This window comes from Candidozyma duobushaemuli (genome assembly GCF_002926085.2).
Source record: "Candidozyma duobushaemuli strain B09383 chromosome Unknown B_B09383, whole genome shotgun sequence".
Lineage (NCBI taxonomy): Eukaryota > Fungi > Ascomycota > Pichiomycetes > Serinales > Metschnikowiaceae > Candidozyma > Candidozyma duobushaemuli.
Window position 1 is genome coordinate 73,036 of NW_020289895.1, and position 17,688 is coordinate 90,723.

General features: G+C 46.0%; 5 protein-coding genes and 1 non-coding gene across 6 annotated transcripts; 3 read left to right on the plus strand and 3 right to left on the minus strand. All coding sequences in view use genetic code 12, as the record gives it.

Annotated features, from left to right (window-relative positions):
- Positions 1-1,215: 1,215 nt before the first annotated feature.
- Positions 1,216-2,325, plus strand: GLN1 (glutamate--ammonia ligase; the record flags this gene model as incomplete). Its single annotated transcript, XM_025480096.1, has 1 exon — positions 1,216-2,325. The coding sequence occupies one exon, from the start codon at positions 1,216-1,218 to the stop codon at positions 2,323-2,325; it is 1,110 nt and encodes a 369-aa protein (XP_025334396.1).
- Positions 2,326-4,588: 2,263 nt separating this feature from the next.
- On the plus strand, positions 4,589-6,904 carry CXQ87_001561 (OPT family small oligopeptide transporter; the record flags this gene model as incomplete). Its single annotated transcript, XM_025480097.1, has 1 exon — positions 4,589-6,904. One exon carries the CDS (start codon positions 4,589-4,591, stop codon positions 6,902-6,904), a length of 2,316 nt encoding a protein of 771 aa, XP_025334397.1.
- A 1,726-nt stretch (positions 6,905-8,630) lies between these two features.
- On the plus strand, positions 8,631-13,410 carry CXQ87_001562 (uncharacterized protein; the record flags this gene model as incomplete). The annotated part of the gene is made up of 2 exons (XM_025480098.1): positions 8,631-8,713; positions 8,757-13,410. The coding sequence occupies 2 exons, from the start codon at positions 8,631-8,633 to the stop codon at positions 13,408-13,410; spliced, it is 4,737 nt and encodes a 1,578-aa protein (XP_025334398.1).
- Positions 13,411-13,540: 130 nt separating this feature from the next.
- Positions 13,541-14,785, minus strand: CXQ87_001563 (uncharacterized protein; the record flags this gene model as incomplete). The annotated part of the gene is made up of 1 exon (XM_025480099.1): positions 13,541-14,785. The coding sequence occupies one exon, from the start codon at positions 14,783-14,785 to the stop codon at positions 13,541-13,543; it is 1,245 nt and encodes a 414-aa protein (XP_025334399.1).
- Positions 14,786-14,847: 62 nt separating this feature from the next.
- Positions 14,848-14,919, minus strand: CXQ87_001564. The gene has a single exon. It is a non-coding gene; the product is annotated as a tRNA-His (tRNA).
- Positions 14,920-16,263: 1,344 nt separating this feature from the next.
- Positions 16,264-17,601, minus strand: CXQ87_001565 (uncharacterized protein; the record flags this gene model as incomplete). Its single annotated transcript, XM_025480100.1, has 1 exon — positions 16,264-17,601. The coding sequence occupies one exon, from the start codon at positions 17,599-17,601 to the stop codon at positions 16,264-16,266; it is 1,338 nt and encodes a 445-aa protein (XP_025334400.1).
- Between the last annotated feature and the right edge of the window lie 87 nt (positions 17,602-17,688).

The window sequence follows — 17,688 nt, forward strand, 5'->3', positions numbered from 1 at the left end:
CGTCGTACACTATTTACTTCAGCTCCTCTTCAGACCAGCGTTGGTCTGGAAAGTGGTGTGTTGATACTGGTAAAAATAGAACCCGCATTTGCAACCAAAACTGACGACCTAGAGCTTACCATAGGCTGAATCAGAAAGCAACATCTACACAATTTTTTACGAATTGTAGTTACCACAAATGGACCAAAACGGCTCTGCTTAAATCACTCATTCAAAATACCTCATCTGAGGCATTTAGAACAATCGTCGTCGTGGTAGTCCACCGAGGCCCACCGCGCTATGTGAGATGACAGAGTTAGGCAACCGGAAAACAATTTTTATTTATTTTTTCCTGCCTTTGTCTCGCAAGCTTCAAATGAAGCAAGAATAAACAAGAGAGTAAAGAAATTCGCTCAAAACCTAGTCATCAACAGAAACGAGTGGTTGCGAAAAGAAATTATAGCAAGTGTGTGCTGCGTGTCTAAAGCAGTAAGGCCAAGCCTTTGCACGAAAAGAAAGCCCTGGATTTTTCAAACCCACAAAATCAAATGTCAATTGAACGGGAATGGCCCTGTGAAAGGTCCCCGGATTTCTTCTTTGTGTCACCTCAGCCGCCTTATCTTCGTCCGCTGGTCCAGCTAATTTAGCCTTATTGACTGCTTTGGGTCGTCCTGTGAGTAATACCGTCCGCAGAGCTCTCATTGGGTGATAAGAGGGGGCCTGCATGCAGTACGTCATATGAGTAATGGCCTGGCGGCTCAATTGACAACGGAAAAGGTTAAAAAAACCGCCTGACGTCCACCCCGCCATCATGTTGGCGATAACGAGAAACTTTCAAAATTCGTGTTTGATATTTTGTTGGCTGATTAGGAAGAAGTCCGGATAAGACGGGTCCGGATAAGACAGGTGCGGCAAAGCCCAGGCCTTAGAAGCATGTCATTCGGAAGAAACACCCGGCTGAACGGGTTGCGCATACATTCGCGAGGCGGTTCCAGCGACCGCTCCGCCGCGGTATCCGGATAGGAGAGGTGCGAGAACCGGACACACCTGTCGTATCAGGACAAATACTGCAGACAAGCCGCTTTTTGCTCACCGCGCTTGGTTTCTTTTTCTTTATCAGACCGCTATTCATGCCCGCCTAGCATCTGGGCACTCGCTATATAAATAGCTTGGTTTTCCGCCCATCTCACCTCCCTTCTGTGTAACACTCACTTATACTTTAATTTATTTTGCATCATGACCGGCATCACAGAACAAACCGCCATCCTAGCTAAGTATTTTGACTTGAACCAAAACGGCAAGGTTCTTGCTGAATACGTCTGGGTCGATGCCGACGGACACACCAGATCAAAGTGCAAAACCCTCAGTAAAAGACCTTCTTCCGCTGAGGACTTGCCTGAATGGAACTTTGACGGTTCTTCTACCGGCCAGGCCCCAGGCCACGATTCGGATATCTATCTCCGTCCTGTCGCTTTCTATCCCGACCCTTTCAGAAAGGGCGACAACATTATTGTCTTGTGTGAGTGCTGGAACAACGACGGCACCCCTAACAAGTTCAACCACAGACATGAGTGCGCTAAGTTGATGTCTGCCCACGCCGACGAGCAGGTCTGGTTTGGCCTCGAACAGGAATACACCTTGTTTGACCAGTACGACAATGTCTACGCCTGGCCCAAGGGCGGTTTCCCAGCTCCACAGGGTCCTTACTACTGTGGTGTTGGTACCGGTAAGGTTTACGCTAGAGACGTTGTCGAGGCTCACTACAGAGCTTGCTTGCACGCCGGCATCAACATCTCCGGTATTAACGCCGAGGTGATGCCTTCCCAATGGGAGTTCCAGGTGGGTCCATGCTTAGGTATCGAGATGGGCGACCAGTTGTGGATGGCCCGTTTCCTTCTTGAAAGAGTCGCCGAGGAGTTTGGTGTGAAGATTTCCTTCCACCCTAAGCCTTTGGCTGGCGACTGGAATGGTGCTGGCTGCCATACCAACGTGTCGACCAAGAGCATGAGAGAAGCCGGTGGCATGAAGTACATCGAGGACGCCCTTGCCAAGTTGGCTAAGAGACACAAGGAGCACTTGGTGCTTTATGGTGCTGATAACGACATGAGATTGACTGGTCGTCATGAGACTGCTTCCATGGAGGCTTTCTCCTCTGGTGTTGCTAACAGAGGTGCTTCCGTCAGAATTCCAAGATCTGTCGCCAAGGAGGGCTACGGCTACTTCGAGGACAGAAGACCAGCTTCTAACATTGACCCATACTTAGTCACTGGTATCATGGTTGAGACCATTTGCGGTGCTATCCCTGACGCTGACATGTACAAGGAGTACGCTAGAGAGTCGGAGTAGATACGCTAGAGCTTGCATGAGGAAGTCATTTCCCACAAAAAAAAACTTGTTTGATTACACAACCTACATTATCTAATTTGTTCATTTCATTATCTAGAGTCTTAACGCATGGCTAGGCCGAATGGCCCATTTAGGAACTTTCCATTGTTGTAGATATCATTTGTAAATCAGAAAACTTCTAGTGAGGGGTGACTAATGATAAGAAATCCACCAATCACAGCTTGTGATCCACCTGTTATCTGAGGGGTGAAAAGCTGACATCTCGGGGATAGCTAATAGAAGACGGGGAGAAGAAAAATCAGTATTTTCATTGATTATTGGGCATTCCTATCAATCACACGAGCCTAGGACTCAGGGGCTAATCTAAAGGCACAAAATGGACCGAACCGAGCTCTGTGCCTTATCTGATAAAATTTCTGATCCTTATCTTCACAATGACGCTGGTCCCCCGGATCCTTATCTCAAGACCAATTTCCCATCATTTTCCCATCATTTTCCCTTTCAGCATAAATTCCATGTATATCGCCTTAAGCTACACTCAAGACAGTAATGAGACAGTAAGGTTTTAAAAGAGAGGCTTAATAGTTATGCTGTCAATCCTGGGGACCAATCCAAATTGGTGTAAGCTTGCTTTGTAAGACAGCTAAATTGCGCTCATGAATTGGATGGATGTATTTAGCATACCGGTGGAGACTATAGTTGAGGAAACTGTGCCGCTGAGCTAGGTCAAGACAATGTTAAGAGAACGATAAAAACAATCTCTCATTTTTGTTGGCTCTATGGATCATGATACATCGAACTCTTTTGTTTTCTCGTTGAGTCAGAGATATTATTAGTAGGTTTCAGCACACTGGGCGCAAAAGAACACTTCGAGCCACAGAGCATCAACTGGAGTACATGGGTCGGAAGCAACGAATGCCGGTGCTTCACCCTTTATTTGTTGCACAAGTAAAGCAGAACTATTTGGTTAATATAACTTTTCGGTAACCAATTTATTCATTCACTTGCACCGCTGTAGGTCCACACACTAGAATCGAATTATTCATCTTATCTTACTCATTGGTTAGCGGCACGGTTCCACGTTATTGATGGTAGTTGCTCCCGTAATTCCTACTTATCCGCAGCTGACCACATGGACCGTTATGAGCGTGCTGCACTACAAAGCACGTTGATCAAATATTACAAGTAATGCGTTTAGCCAGTTAGGTTGAAACTAAACACGCCAACCGCCGATCCAATTCAGCACCGTGAGCAATCTTCTAGACAACCCCTCTGCATTCATTAAACGTAAAAGGACGAGACCACTGTGGTGAAATATGCTCATCGGCTACGTCATAGCCATCTCTCAAGATGCGTAATCCCACTTTTGCGTTCTCGCTCAGCCGCCGTCTTTACTACCACTGAAGTTGATTTTTTTTGCCCATTCAAAAGAACGACCGGATAATTGACCTTTTTATAGTGCAGCTTGACGGGTGTCAAGACTGATGTGAGGTCGCGGGGGCACTTCCTCATTTGGAAGTATCACCTTGTTATGTGTGGTCTCGGAAGCCGCCGCACGGTAGCTCGGATCTCTTGATATCTGACCGAGATACCGCATATCGAGAGGCACCGACCACACAAACACTTCGGTTTATGCGTGAAATGACGCATATTCCGAGACCTGGAGCCGACGAGCCCGGACGGTATTGGCTCCAATTCTTGCCAAGATTTGAGCACTTTAAGCCAATAAACTGTTCTCGGCCGTAGGTCGCAAAGACGGCTATTCGACAGTGAAAAAATCAATCTAATCGCTGACTCGGAGTTCGCTGGCCAGCTCGAAGCTTCAAAGAGCTACATCACATTTGTTCCACAAAGCCATGAAGCAATCAAGGGTTCAATGGGCACCTAGAAGGGATGTCATAACAAACCGTTGCGCAGATCTCATGCACAAATGTGCCAATGCACAGCTCTGACGACAGATTGTGCATACACACCGCAAGGTGCATTTGACAGGCATTTTCGTTCCGAGACAGCTCCCTATGTGTAACAGCCAAATGCAAGGTGGAAAAAAGAACCGGCCAATGAAATGAAAAGCTACTTGCTGCAGCTGCAATGAAGGGTTAATCAGCTGAATCTGAGGCCCGGGTACAGGCCGGTGCGTTCCACGTCCAATCAGTGGCATACATGAAGAAGCCGATCGGGACGCCGGTTAGATGATGCTTGATCGAGCCCGATGTATAAAGCACCAACAGATGCCGCAATCTAATCTGATGCATCAGTAGCCATGGCTCCCATAGATACCACCGAAAAGGACTCTTCTGATGAGAGATACCATCAGCATCTGAGTGACGAGCACAATTTTGGCTCGAGTGATGATTTCCCTACCGACGATGAGAACAAAGATCATGCTCTAGCAGCAGTGGAGTCCAAAAGCACCTTGGATACCGATGACGGTTTCAAGTTCAACCAGGGTGATGTTATGGCCATTTTGATGGACGACGATGATGAGTTACCTGCGTTAACCTTGCGTATGTGGGTGATGGCCATCTGCCTTGGAGCATTCGTGGCTGGCGTGGATGCTTTTTTCAATATGAGATTCCCAACGATCAATATCGCCGTGGTGGTCATCCAGGTTATCTCGTGGCCAATCGGACAGGCATGGCATTACATCATTCCTCGATGGACTGTTCCACTTCCCTGGGGGCTCTCCTTCAGCTTGAACCCGGGTCCTTTCAACTACAAGGAACACACCTCCATCTTCATTTTCTGCAATGTCGTCATCAGTGCTGGATTGGTCAACAACTTGGTCATCGAAGACACCAAGTATTTCAAGAAAGATATCGGTATTCCTCGCCAGATTCTTTTTAACATATCGTGTTACGTCCACGCTGTTGGTCTTGTGGGCCTCTTCAGAGACGTTATGATCACACCTGCCGAAAGAGTCTGGCCTGGTGTGCTTTCCAATATCGCCTTGTTCAAGACCATCTACTCCAGAGACAACCCAGTGGTACACGGCTGGAAGATGCCTCGTGGGATCTTCTTTGTCATTGTCTTTGTGTGCTCTTTTGTCTACTATTGGTTCCCTGATTTGATTTTCCCATTCTTCTCCACCATTGGTGCCTGGATCAGCTGGATCAGACCAGACAGTGCAGCACTTTCTCAGGTGTTTGGCGTCAAGACTGGTCTTGGTCTCTTCCCTCTCACTTTGGATTGGACCCAGATCACCTCGATCAACAACCCATTGACTACACCTTTCTTCGCTGTGGCCTCCATGTTTGCCTCGTTCGTCTTTTGGATTTGGATCGTCATGCCTGGTCTTTACTACCAGAACCACTGGGAAACCGCCCACATGCCAATCATGAGTAACTCGGTTTTCGATATGCACGGAAAGCAGTACAATTTTTCCAGGGTTGTGAATGACGATTGGAAACTCGACAAAGAAAAGTTCGACGACTATTCCCAAGCTTTCATGCCTGTGGCATTCTTGATGAGTTTGGCTCTCGGAATTGCCGTTTTCTCCTCTCTTGTTGTCCACACCGCTTTGAAGTTCCGTTCTGAAATCTGGGGTCCATGGGTTAACAGATCAAACCACGAGGATATCTTCAACAAGGCAGTGAAGAGATACAAGGAGTTCCCCAAATGGATCTATCTTGTGATGGTCGTTGTTGGTTTGGCTCTCGGTTTTGCGTTCTCAGAAGGTTGGAATGACTCTCCAATTGACGCAGGTGGATACTTTGTTTCTGTTTTGATTGGCTCTGTAATGTTCGTTCCCCTTTCCCTTCTTGAAGCCAGAGCCAACACCATTGTGTCATTGCAGAGCTTTTTCGAGATTGTCAGTGCTAACTGGTATAAGGGCAACTCATATACTTTGCTCTACTTCTACTCCTTTGGATTCAGTATCATTCAGCACGGCATGCACATGGCCCAGAGTGCCAAAATGGGCCACTACATGAGAGTTCCACCAAAACAAGTCATGATCCTTCTTTTCGCTGCCGGAATCTGGGCATCGCTTGTGTCTCCTTCAGTCACTGGGTACTTGTTGCATCACATTGACGACATCTGCACTTCCAACGCCAGAAATAACATGGTTTGCAGAAAACAAAAAACAGCATTCAACACCCAATCAATGTGGGGTTTGTTTGGTAGTGAAATTTTTGCTCCTGGAGGCAGGTACTCCTGGGTTTTGTGGTTTTTCCTTGTGGGTGCCTTGGTGCCAATTGCCCATTGGGCATGGTGCAAGTTTAGACCCAATAGCTGGGTGAAGCGTTTTGACCCTATTTTGTTCTTTGGTGGTGCTGCCAATATTCCTGGTGTGACAGGCTACAACTTTTCAACCTGGTTCTTCACCGCTGCTATTTTCAACTACTTCATCCACCGTAAGTACACAGCCTGGTGGAGAAAGTACAACTTGGTCAGCTCTGTTGCCTTGGATAGTGGTGTTGCCATAGCCGCCATCCTCATCTATTTCTGTGTCGTTTACACCGGTGGATCAAAGAACTACTCATGGTGGGCGACTAACGTCTCCAAAAAAGGCTGCGATAACAAGGGATGCCCACATCTTTCCAAGGAAATCCCCAGACCCGAGGGATACGCCTTTTAATAATTGATAGAAGTAATTAGAAGATCGTTTTGACGATATGTAGAAAGGCAAAATTTTGATTGTAGTGAAGGAGCCTTGGAGAACGTGGCTGCGGTTCATGAGAGACCAACGCACGTCTCACTATTTGCATATGTGACAGCTCTTGTTTCGAGATCGAGAGCCTGCTAATGGGCTTCGATATTGCGCTGCTTTGGTCCATTTTACGTCATGGGTCTGTGATTCGGTTTACATTCTCTAATTTAATTCATAACTTCAATCAGCAGGATGAGCTGTGCTGAACAAAGTTCCATGAAAGTTACCCATTATCTGAAAAAGCAGTTATTAGAGCTCTATCTCCATAGTGCCATAGCTAATAGATAACGCACGGCTCTCTATCAACCCATTTAACCTTGCCTAAATTGCGCTGCTTGTAATTGCGTTTGATAATGCACGGTTGCTTATTCGAAAAAACACGCAGTTCATGCCACTCCTTATCAACCGGCTTTTTCGGGTCATTTTTGGGGTCAAATATGGCAGGAAGCGAATCAGCGGAAGAGATTCATGTAAAATAGTGAGTGTTTGAGTGCTGCTTGACTACAGTGTCACGATTCTCCGGGTACAACCGACTTCTATGTTTAGGCATGAAAACTGCCTGATCCCTCCAAAGCTCTCCATACTTCCTATTCTGAGATCCAAACTCAGAAGTTTTGAGACTATGTGCTTTTGTCGTCTCTACGATGCCCGCGAACAGGCTTCCGGTTTACCAAGATTGCACTAAACGAACTTTATCATCTATTCAATCTATACGTAAGCATAACTCTGTAAGCTGTCGCTCATTCGATGCAAAAGGCAAACTTCACTCTGACAAAACCGTGATTGATATTACCAGAGGTTATGTTGCCCCTTGTCTCGACAGAAGTAGGTGTGTTTCCATCGACGCCTCTCATCAAATCTTGAAGCTCCTTTTGTTTCTCAGTACTATGAGGCGAAGAGCTCGGAGGATCGTCTGAACCTGCGAAGTAGAAAGTAAAGTTTTGCATTGAATATGCTTTAGACGTATGAAATTTGTACTTTAATTTATAGCATTAGCAAATTAGATGCACAGCTGGTGGCAAACCTAATTGGAATAGGGTGGCAAGAACACGAGAGCCACACCGCAGTAGCTTGACAGTGAGACTATCTAGACTTCAGGTGACGGTGACAGGGAAATACACGTCCGACTTGTAAACTGCGATTCTTTTGAGTGGTGGCAAAACCAGCCTTGAAAACAACAAAAAAAAAAAATTGAGGAAGCGTTTTTGACATTGTCGGTTATTCCATTGAAAGGTGAGCGGAGAGCCGCACAGCCGCACGGCAAGATAGCTATCCCTGTAGAGCCACAGCTATGATAGGACCCTGGCGGTCAGATTTCAGATGTTTCTGAAAACGTGTTTCTAAGTGGTCTATGACTTATTTTTTCAATTCTGCTTTAATTTCGCCGATTGACAGCTTTTACCAGAAATGTAGTGAAGATATGCAGAGTTTGACAGGTAGGCTAACAATGCAGGCCAGGCGCTTGAAGAGGCTTTTTGACGTACGACCCTTCTACAAAACTGCTTCATGGCTCATGCACATTGATCTCAAACGGATATATCCCTTTCAATGATAGAATCACAATAATCCACGGTCGGTCCAAATTCCTTTAAGCAGCCCGGCATCTGGGGCGTCCACTTGCATACTAGACGTGGCCCGCATGGAGTATACAACCATGGGAAATCCAGCGTGGTATCCTGAATCTGAAAAATTCATCCACCGTCTTATTACTGCTATTGAGTTCACCGCAGCTTCTCGGTATGTCTAATCCATTGTCAGAACACCGTCATTGCAGCTTTAGGGACTCCATCCTCGAGCCTTTGGTCGATCCACACAAAAGTGCACCAAATCCATGTTTCCTAGCCTCAGTCACCACTGCTGCTCAGGGGAGTCTTGGTTTATTCTTGTTGATCCAGATTGCCCAAGTGGTCACCAACAACCGCTTTGGGCCCTTCAGTATCAAACACTCCGTTGGTAACGGCTTTTCATTGAGAAGCGTCGGTGCTTCTCACTTTGTGAGAATATCCGTTGCCTTGATCCACGGGTTGGTTCTTTTCGTGTTGGCTTATAAATCATCCCACGTCAGTGGAGAATCGGTAATTTCCCTCTCTGCTTTGGCACTGCTGGTGGTTACCCTCTTCTTGGCTTTACCACTCCACTTTTTGGAAACGACTCGCTCAATTGTGGGACATGGCTCTTTGTTCATTTACTGGGCGGCTTCTATTTTGTTGTTTTCAGTAATCACCGTTACCGACTTGTTCTCGCCTTACAAAGTGTTCGTGAACAAGAGCGACAAGACTCTAGTCTTGACTTTTGAAATCACTTTGGTTTTATTGTCGACAGCAGCCCTTGGTTTGGAGTCCTTATTATACAAGCCTTCTAAACAGCTTCTTGAACTCTTCGATTTGAATGGCTGGAACACATCCACTGTGAGAAATCCTCTCGAACTTCTTTTCTTCACTTGGGTCAACCCAATGATCAGCGAGATTCACTCGTCAGAAGAGTTGCGAAAGAATCAGGTTCCTGCTATAGACGCTGATTTGTCAAACGGTCTTCTCTATAAGGAATTTAAGAAATCGTGGCAGGCCGAAGTAAAACGTGCTACTTGGTGGAGAGACAGGCGTATTTCAAAATCGGTTGAGCCCACTGAAGAGGACAGAAAAGTGAAAACATCACTTCGTCTTGTGATTTTTAAGTTGCACTGGTATCAAACCGTTGTTTCTACTTTGCTTAGTTTGATTGAGGTGGCAGCTTCCATTGTGAAGCCGTTTGCGATTCAGGCATTCATCAAATTCTTCACCTTCTATGCGCTAATTCCTGATCTGGAACACAAGCCGCCGCTTATTCAAGGTATTGCCTTGGGAGTCGCAATTTATCTTCTCTCCGTCGTCGAGTTCCTTGTATCTTCCCAAAGCTCAATTATCTTCACAAGAATTCGTCTTTCTATTCGTTCTGCCTTGACGGCCGCTGTTTACGATAAAGTGTTGAATCTTTCACCTGAGGCACGGCAGGAGAAAACAACTGGAGAGATTGTGAACCTCGTCTCTATGGACATTGCAAATCTCTCGCTGTGGCTTAAGCAGATCTCATCAATTGTTGTAATCCCCTTGCGTTTACTTCTTACCTTGGCAGCTTTATACAAACTTCTCGGTAAATCGTCGTGGGCTGGGCTTCTAGTCATGTTGGTGTTGTCACCGATATCTTCGTTGATAAGTGCTTCTATATCTTCCTTGGTTCAGGCGTTGATGGTGCAAAAGGATAAGAGAGTCAAGCTTACTTCCGAGATTCTCAATGCAATCAAGTCCATGAAGTTTTATGCTTGGGAGAAACCCATGCTCGAACGACTCCACGAAATAAGAAATGGCCAAGAGCTTCAGACTCAGGCTCAGATCGGGATTAAAGTGGCTGCTTGCCTGTTGATTTGGCAAAGTATCCCAGACTGGGTCAGCGTGGGAGTATATGGTACCTTTGGAATCTACAGTAAGGTGACACTCACACCTGACTTGATATTCTCGTCCTTGGCATTATTCAATAAGCTTCTTTTGCCCATAGTCTCTATTCCATTCCTTGTGATACAGTTGGGTCAAGTGAAAGTCTACCTGCAAAGAGTGGAGTACTTCTTTGGCTTAAGTGAGTTGGAGAAACAGGTGAAGCGCTCAGAAAAATCTCTTCAGAAAAAAAATGAAGCCGTTTCTATCAAAAACGCCTCATTTTTTTGGAAAAAGAAAGACGCCGAGAACCCCAGACCTGAGTCAAATTTTGCGTTGAAGGATATCAACTTCACCGCTAAGGTGGGGGAGTTAACTTGCTTGGTGGGTAAAGTCGGTTCTGGAAAAACCTCGTTGTTGAAATCCATCATCGGAGAGCTTCCAATTTCTGAAGGCAGTAGCTATCTAAAAGTTGCTGGAAGCGTTGCTTACTGTTCGCAAAATGCTTGGATTTTGAATTCTTCAATCAAAGGAAATATCTTATTCGGCAAGCGCTTCAACGAGGACTTTTACAATGAGACTATAGATGCTTGCCAATTGCGCCCTGATCTTCAGACTCTTCCAAATGGCGACGAAACAATAGTTGGTGATAAAGGAATTGCACTTTCTGGTGGTCAAAAGGCCCGTTTATCGTTGGCTAGGGCAGTTTATGCCAGAGCTGATATCTATTTGCTTGATGATATTTTATCAGCAGTGGACTCTTACGTTGGAAGGAAAATTATTGATGCTGTCTTGTCTTCCAAGGGACTCTTGGCTTCAAGAACGGTGGTTCTTGCTACAAACTCTGTTAAAGTACTTCAAGAGGCAAAATCCATTTATTTTATCAAAGACGGTTCCATTACTGAGCATGGTTCTTTCGCAAGTCTCAAAAGTAAGGGCGGAGAGACAGCACAGCTCATCAGTGAGTTCTCTGCAAAGGAGAAGAATGACAACTTTGCTTCAGAAGCCGACGCCTCCCTTGATGTGAAGCCAGTGTCTCAGCCTCAGACATTGAATTCCGAAGTGCTTTCCTCGATCGACCAAACAGATGCCCCTATCACCCCTGATGTCTTAGAAACCGTCACCAGCTACCAAGATTTGGAAAGAGCATCATTTGAATCTTTCGATCATGACATTGAGGACGACGTCCACAAAGACGTGGCTGAAAATACCAGTGACGAGAATAGAGCTAAGGGAGGAATCAACAAAAGCGTCGTCTCCAAATTGGTGAAGGCCTGCAAATTTCAAAACGTTGCTTTATGGTTGGGTTTCATCATATTGGCAAGCTTTCTTGGAATAGCAAGCAATTTGATCTTAAAGCTGTGGTCAGAGAGAAATTTGAAAGCAGGTTCAAATGTCCGTCTCCCCTTCTATCTTTCGTTGTATGCGTCCTGCGGAGTTCTTCAAACGCTTACCAGTTTGGTCGCTACCTATGTGTTGTGGGCTTACTGCATCATCAATTGCTCTAGGTATTTCCACGATCGCCTCGCCCATAATGTTGTTAGGGCTCCGATGTCATTCTTTGACACCACTCCTACTGGACGCATTTTGAACCGCTTCACCGCCGATATTTCTGTCACGGACAATGCAGTTGTTGGATCGCTCGCTGCTCTAATCCAGCTCTCAGTACTGGCCTTGGTGCAGTTTTTCACTTTGGTGGTCAACTTGCCAATCATTTCGATTGTGCTTTTGATTCTGGTGATTTTATTCAGAGGTTACCGTAATTGGTACATCCCAGCTTCCAGAGAGCTTAAACGTCTTGAAGCCGCTTTAAAAAGCCCCATTGTGTCTCACTTCCAGGAGTCTATCGAGGGAGTCGAGACTTTGAGAGCTTATAACGAGACGGACCGATTCACCCATCTTGGCAGAAGAATGTTGGACGATTCTACAAAGACATCGTACGTTGCGCTGAATGTCAGTAATTGGTTATCAGTACGGCTTCTGGCATTGTCCGCCAATGTCGTCTTCGTGACCACTTTGTTGTGTTTTCTCACGTTGTTCACATCGAAGCCACTCTCTCCTGGTATGGTTGGTTTCCTTGTTACCTATTCAGTGTCTTCGACACTGCTTTTGGACACAATCATACAGCTTTCGTCCAACGCTGAAGTAAATTTGGTTGCAGTTGAAAGAATTCTTGAGTACATGGATATGAAACAAGAAGCTCCCGAAATCATCGAGAGCCACAGACCCAAGCGTGATTGGCCACCTCATGGATCTCTTGAATTCAAGGAGTATTCCACAAGCTATAGGCCCGAACTTCCCACAGTGTTAAACAACCTCAACCTCACCATCAAACCAGCTGAGAAAATTGGAATAGTCGGCCGTACTGGAGCTGGTAAGAGCTCTCTTGCACTGGCAATCTTCCGCATCATTGAGGCGAACGAGGGGGGAATTTCTATCGATAACATCGATACCAGCAAGATTGGCTTATATGACTTGAGGAAGCAACTCAACATCATTCCACAAGATGCCCACGCGTTCGCTGGAACTGTAAGGGAAAACTTAGACCCATGGGGTAAGTATGACGACCAGGATTTGTGGAGGGTTTTAGAGTTGGCACATTTGAAGTCACATTTCGAAAAGACTTTCAACGATGGTGATAAACCTGAACAGGAGAGTGAAAGCCATCAGGATGGGCTTGATGTGAAGATCCTGGAGGGTGGCTCGAATCTCTCCGGAGGACAAAAGCAGTTATTGTGTTTAGCCCGTGCGCTTTTGAAGCTGTCTCGAATTCTTGTACTTGATGAGGCAACCGCTGCCGTTGATGTCCAGACGGACAAGATTATTCAAGAGACAATCAGGAATGAATTCAAGGATCAGACCATTCTCACAATTGCGCATCGTTTGGAAACTGTCATGGATAGTGACAGAATTTTGGTGCTTGACAAGGGAGAAGTCAAGGAATTTGACCATCCTCAAATACTTTTGGACGATGAGTCGAGCGAATTTTATGCTTTGTGCAAAGAGGCTGGGGGTTTAATTAGCTAGTCCGATAGATTCAAGTTAGACAACCATTCCATTAAGACGTTTAGGATCTTGGTGTAGTTTTTCAGCAACCTTTTGTTAAGATATTTACCATGCACTTCTTCCACCACGTCAACTGATTCACTGATAGCTGTTAGAAGATCATCTCACTCATCGAGTAAGGCAAGAAGGACGCAAGTCTGTCGTAAGCACGAGCACCTGTTCCACAATAAACCACAGACGGTGCACGACCGTTGTAAAAGATCAAGTCGTATAGCGTGTGATACAATTCACGGAGGCCCTTGTTCTTGAACGAGCTGCCCATAGGCCTCAGGCTAGCTTGAGATTTCTGAAAGTCGGACCCATAGGCACTGCGCATGTCTTCACTCCAAGAGCGGACCTCCGCTTCCACGATCAGGGGAACACTTTCAGCTCTGGCAGCCTTGGAGGGAGCTAGATTGAGGTTCCCCAAACGCACCTGCGTGACATTGATATTCTGGGGCCTTAGCTCTTTGGAAAGTGTGCTAAAAACATCTTTCATGCTGTTTTGTAAAACCGACTCTGGACCGTGATACGGCATCCGGAGAGAGCTGACGATACTGGGCACAATGGCGATTATGCTACTCTTTTGATCACGCACAATATCCAAAAGACCCAGGGATAGAAGCCTGGTTGTCACGGTTAACCGGAAAAGCAGTCTTTGCCAAGTTGAATCGGGCGTGTTCTCAAGAGGACCAAGTGGAAAATATAGGGTGGGGGCGAAAACAACCGCTGAGAGTCGAAGGTGATGAGCCTCCGCTCCAGGAAATGGAACAACATCAACGTCTAGCACTTTTCTGAACTTTCCTAGTTGAGCCTCATACGATTCTTCCATCAAGTTCACGTAATTGATATCATCAGTGATCTGGTTTGATTGGATGTATTTGTAGTCTTTGTCATCAAGGACAGTCAAGTAGACAATAAATCCCCTTTTTTCGAAGTCCACCGCAATCAACCGAGTCATCGGCTCTGTAGGTGAGCCTACCACAACAACAACTTCTCGACGGGCACCATTTGCTAGTTTCGGTACCCTCCTTCTAGGTTTGTTCCTTATCCGTGGCTCTCTCACGTTTCTGTAGATCAAGTAGCTTGTTGCTGTGACGGACAAGGCCAATGCGGAGAGAGCAGCAGTCTTGTGTCTTTGGATTTGATGAATCAATCGGTCAACAGCTTTTTCCTTTGGTTCAGGAGCTGGAGCTGTGTCTGATCTTAGGATATTGAAGAACTTCAGGTTGAGTACCGAGTCCAGATCGGGTAGGGATTCGTGGACTGTCTGCAGCAGGGATGATAAAAAGCTGGATGCTGATGTGTAGGCCAGTCTGAGAGCCTCAGTAGCCGCTTGAACTGGTTCTGCTACCATAAAAGTTGTGGTTGAATGAGAGGTATATAGTAATTCGATAAGAGTGCGGGCTAAAAAAAAATTGCCGGCCCCAGGAATCGAACCTGGGTCTGTTCGGCCACAACGAACTGTACTGACCACTATACTAGACCGGCGTTGCTATAGATGGCAAGGGTAGGTTAATATATTAACTACAAACTTTGTTTGGTTTCTGATATCGAAAATTGATACTTTTTTCGTATTTTTTGGCTTGTTATCAGTATTACTACAGATTTTGAGCATCCTAGGGCCAAAACTGAGAGAGCTACAGCTAATACTAGTAAATACAAGCATTTAAATATCGTTCGGGCCTTGCAAAAACGTTATAATCTCTCTAGTTTACCTTAAGTTTAAAGCAATCAGTATTTCTCGAATCAGTGTTGCCAATTGAGGCACAGTTCATGGCTGCAAAATAGCCTCCAAATAATTGCTGATCTCGTTTCCAAGCTCCGTCGGTTTCAAAAAGAAAGAGTTGGGATTCCTCGCCAAGGAATCGAATAAAACAACTAAACTCAAGTAGTTCCAACCGATCTTCTCGTTACGTTACAGAAATTGGTTTGATTCTGGTGATGTAGATTGATTCGCGCACGCTTGATCTTTACTATATAATCGCAGGGCATCGCTTTTTTGATTTTTTTTCTTTACGTTCATAGACAACGATTTGTTTTCGAAGCCTACACAATGGCATTTCGCCAGGCCTCCGGGCCAATGCTTCGGGGAAAGTCTCCGGCCGTAACAGCGGAAACGCAGCGGACGAATTCTTCCGTTTTCACTTTGGCGTCGAAGATTTGAGGTTGTGCTTTTTGGTAATGTCTGTCAAATTTTTGGTTGGACGAAGCTCCTTGTTTAGCAATGTTTCCCGCTTACATAAAGCCATAATTGCCGGCTCCTTTGAGCGTAAGGCCGTTTGGTGGTGGGCGCTGGGGATGTTGTGACCATGGTCTGATTTGTTCAATGAAGGGTTTGGCTCAAGGGCATTGCCAGGGTTCAACACTTCTGAGACGCTCAGGTGTTTCCTCGTTGAGTTTTGTCATTCGGCAATGGGACGGTGCGTCCTAAACGATAGGTATAACAAATGGTCAGTATCTGGCTAACCCAATGGAGCTCACTCTTGTCTATGAACGTCACTCTTTCTATAAGCTCGATGTCTGAGAGGAGACATTTGCACAGTCAAATGTGCCGGGCTTCATTCTGTAGATGTCATTTGGGTACAGTGGTTTTGAGACATGCTTGTTTCATGATGAAATACCAAAGCAAACATAGAGTCAAGCTCTGAGAGGATTTCACAGTCTGGAACGATGGCTGGTTTTCTTTCGTGGACGAGAGTTGCATAAATTTTCTGACTAGACATGTTACAAAATCACTTTATTGAAATGGTAGGCTACAGAATGCCAATGAAAATTTAAATAAAACCTATAGTACAGCATTGAGAAGCAAACATGCGCGAGATGTGAGGCAGTTTAGTCAACCTGCCAATGGCTGGTCATAGCAGAGCTAGAGTCGCCAGACAATTCAGCCATGTAAAGCAAAAGTGTAGTGCCCATCTTGACCCAATTCCAGAATTGCCAAGGATGAACAATGATCACCATATCTTTGGGAGCACTAGCCCACCAGCCCCAAAGCTTAAGCTCGGTTCCGAGCTCGCCATTGTACAGAAGCATCATGTGAGTGTAAACTGCGATGATGATGCATGGAGAATAAGCGTAAATCAAGCTGATGGTGGTAGAAGGCGCCGATCTAGGTCTGTTGAGACGGGGCACCTTGCGCTTCTCCTCTTGCTGCAGGGAGATGGGTGAGATGGAGCTCAGCGATGACAGGCGAGAGCCAATATGGGGCGGTGTTCTAGGCGGCGAATAGGGTAGCCTATGATACAAAGACGGAATGATCTTTGTGGCGGCGTAAAACACGCCAATGCGATAGGCCAAGTTGACTACAAGTGGCAAGGTGAGTTTCTCGGCCAGGGAAAGAAAGAAATCCCAAATGGTCTTGAAGGAACCAGGCAAGTTGTGGGCCAAGAACGGAAGCACCGCCAGGATGGTGTTGGTGAGGGGCGGAGGAAGTCTGGGGATCTCGTTTTGCAAGTTAATCTTCGTTTGCGTGAACAAGTGGGTAAGTGTCTCGGCGGCGTTGTCGGAGAGAAGCGGGAACATCTCATAAATGCAGCGAACAATGTAGGCAAACAACAAGGAGGACTCGATCATGGAACCTTTACCCAGAACGATGCCGTAGAAGCCAAGGCCGACAGTCAATGTGAGGAAGGACCCAAGGAGCGATGCGGAGCCCAATTCAATGGTGAAGGGCAAGACGTAAATTCTGTACAAAAAGTACAATGCTCCTGTAATGGTGAAGCCCGAACCGATCAAGGATACAAAGAGCCAGCTGTCAGACTTGTACAACGTGAGCCACTGCAACGTCTGCGACACCGCCTGAAGCAAAAGCAAGGAGCAGAAGCCCTCGGCTATGGTGAAGACTGGGGTCAGATGCACCAAAATATAGCGCCATATGGCCACAACGGTGAAATGGCGCTCATTCTGGCACCACAGAATCACGTACATCAAGATGCTCGGTAGAAAGACATGCTGAGCGTAATACAAGGGCACAAGGAGCTTGAGCACAGCATAACGACGGGCCAAAAGGCGTATGGATGTCAAGATGAAATATAACAGTAGGATGGTGAGGGAGTATGTGAGGCCACAGTCAACGCCACCTAGGTCGAACGCTAGTGGCACCGTGAGCACTATAAGCGCCAAGTAGGCTATCAGAAATAGCGACTTGACGAGGTTTCTTACTCGGCGCATAACAAGGTGTAGTTGGTGGTGATGTAGGGAGAATTTGCTGTGCAGGCCTCCCGAGCGGGCTAGGTTTCAGAATAACGGGTGTATACA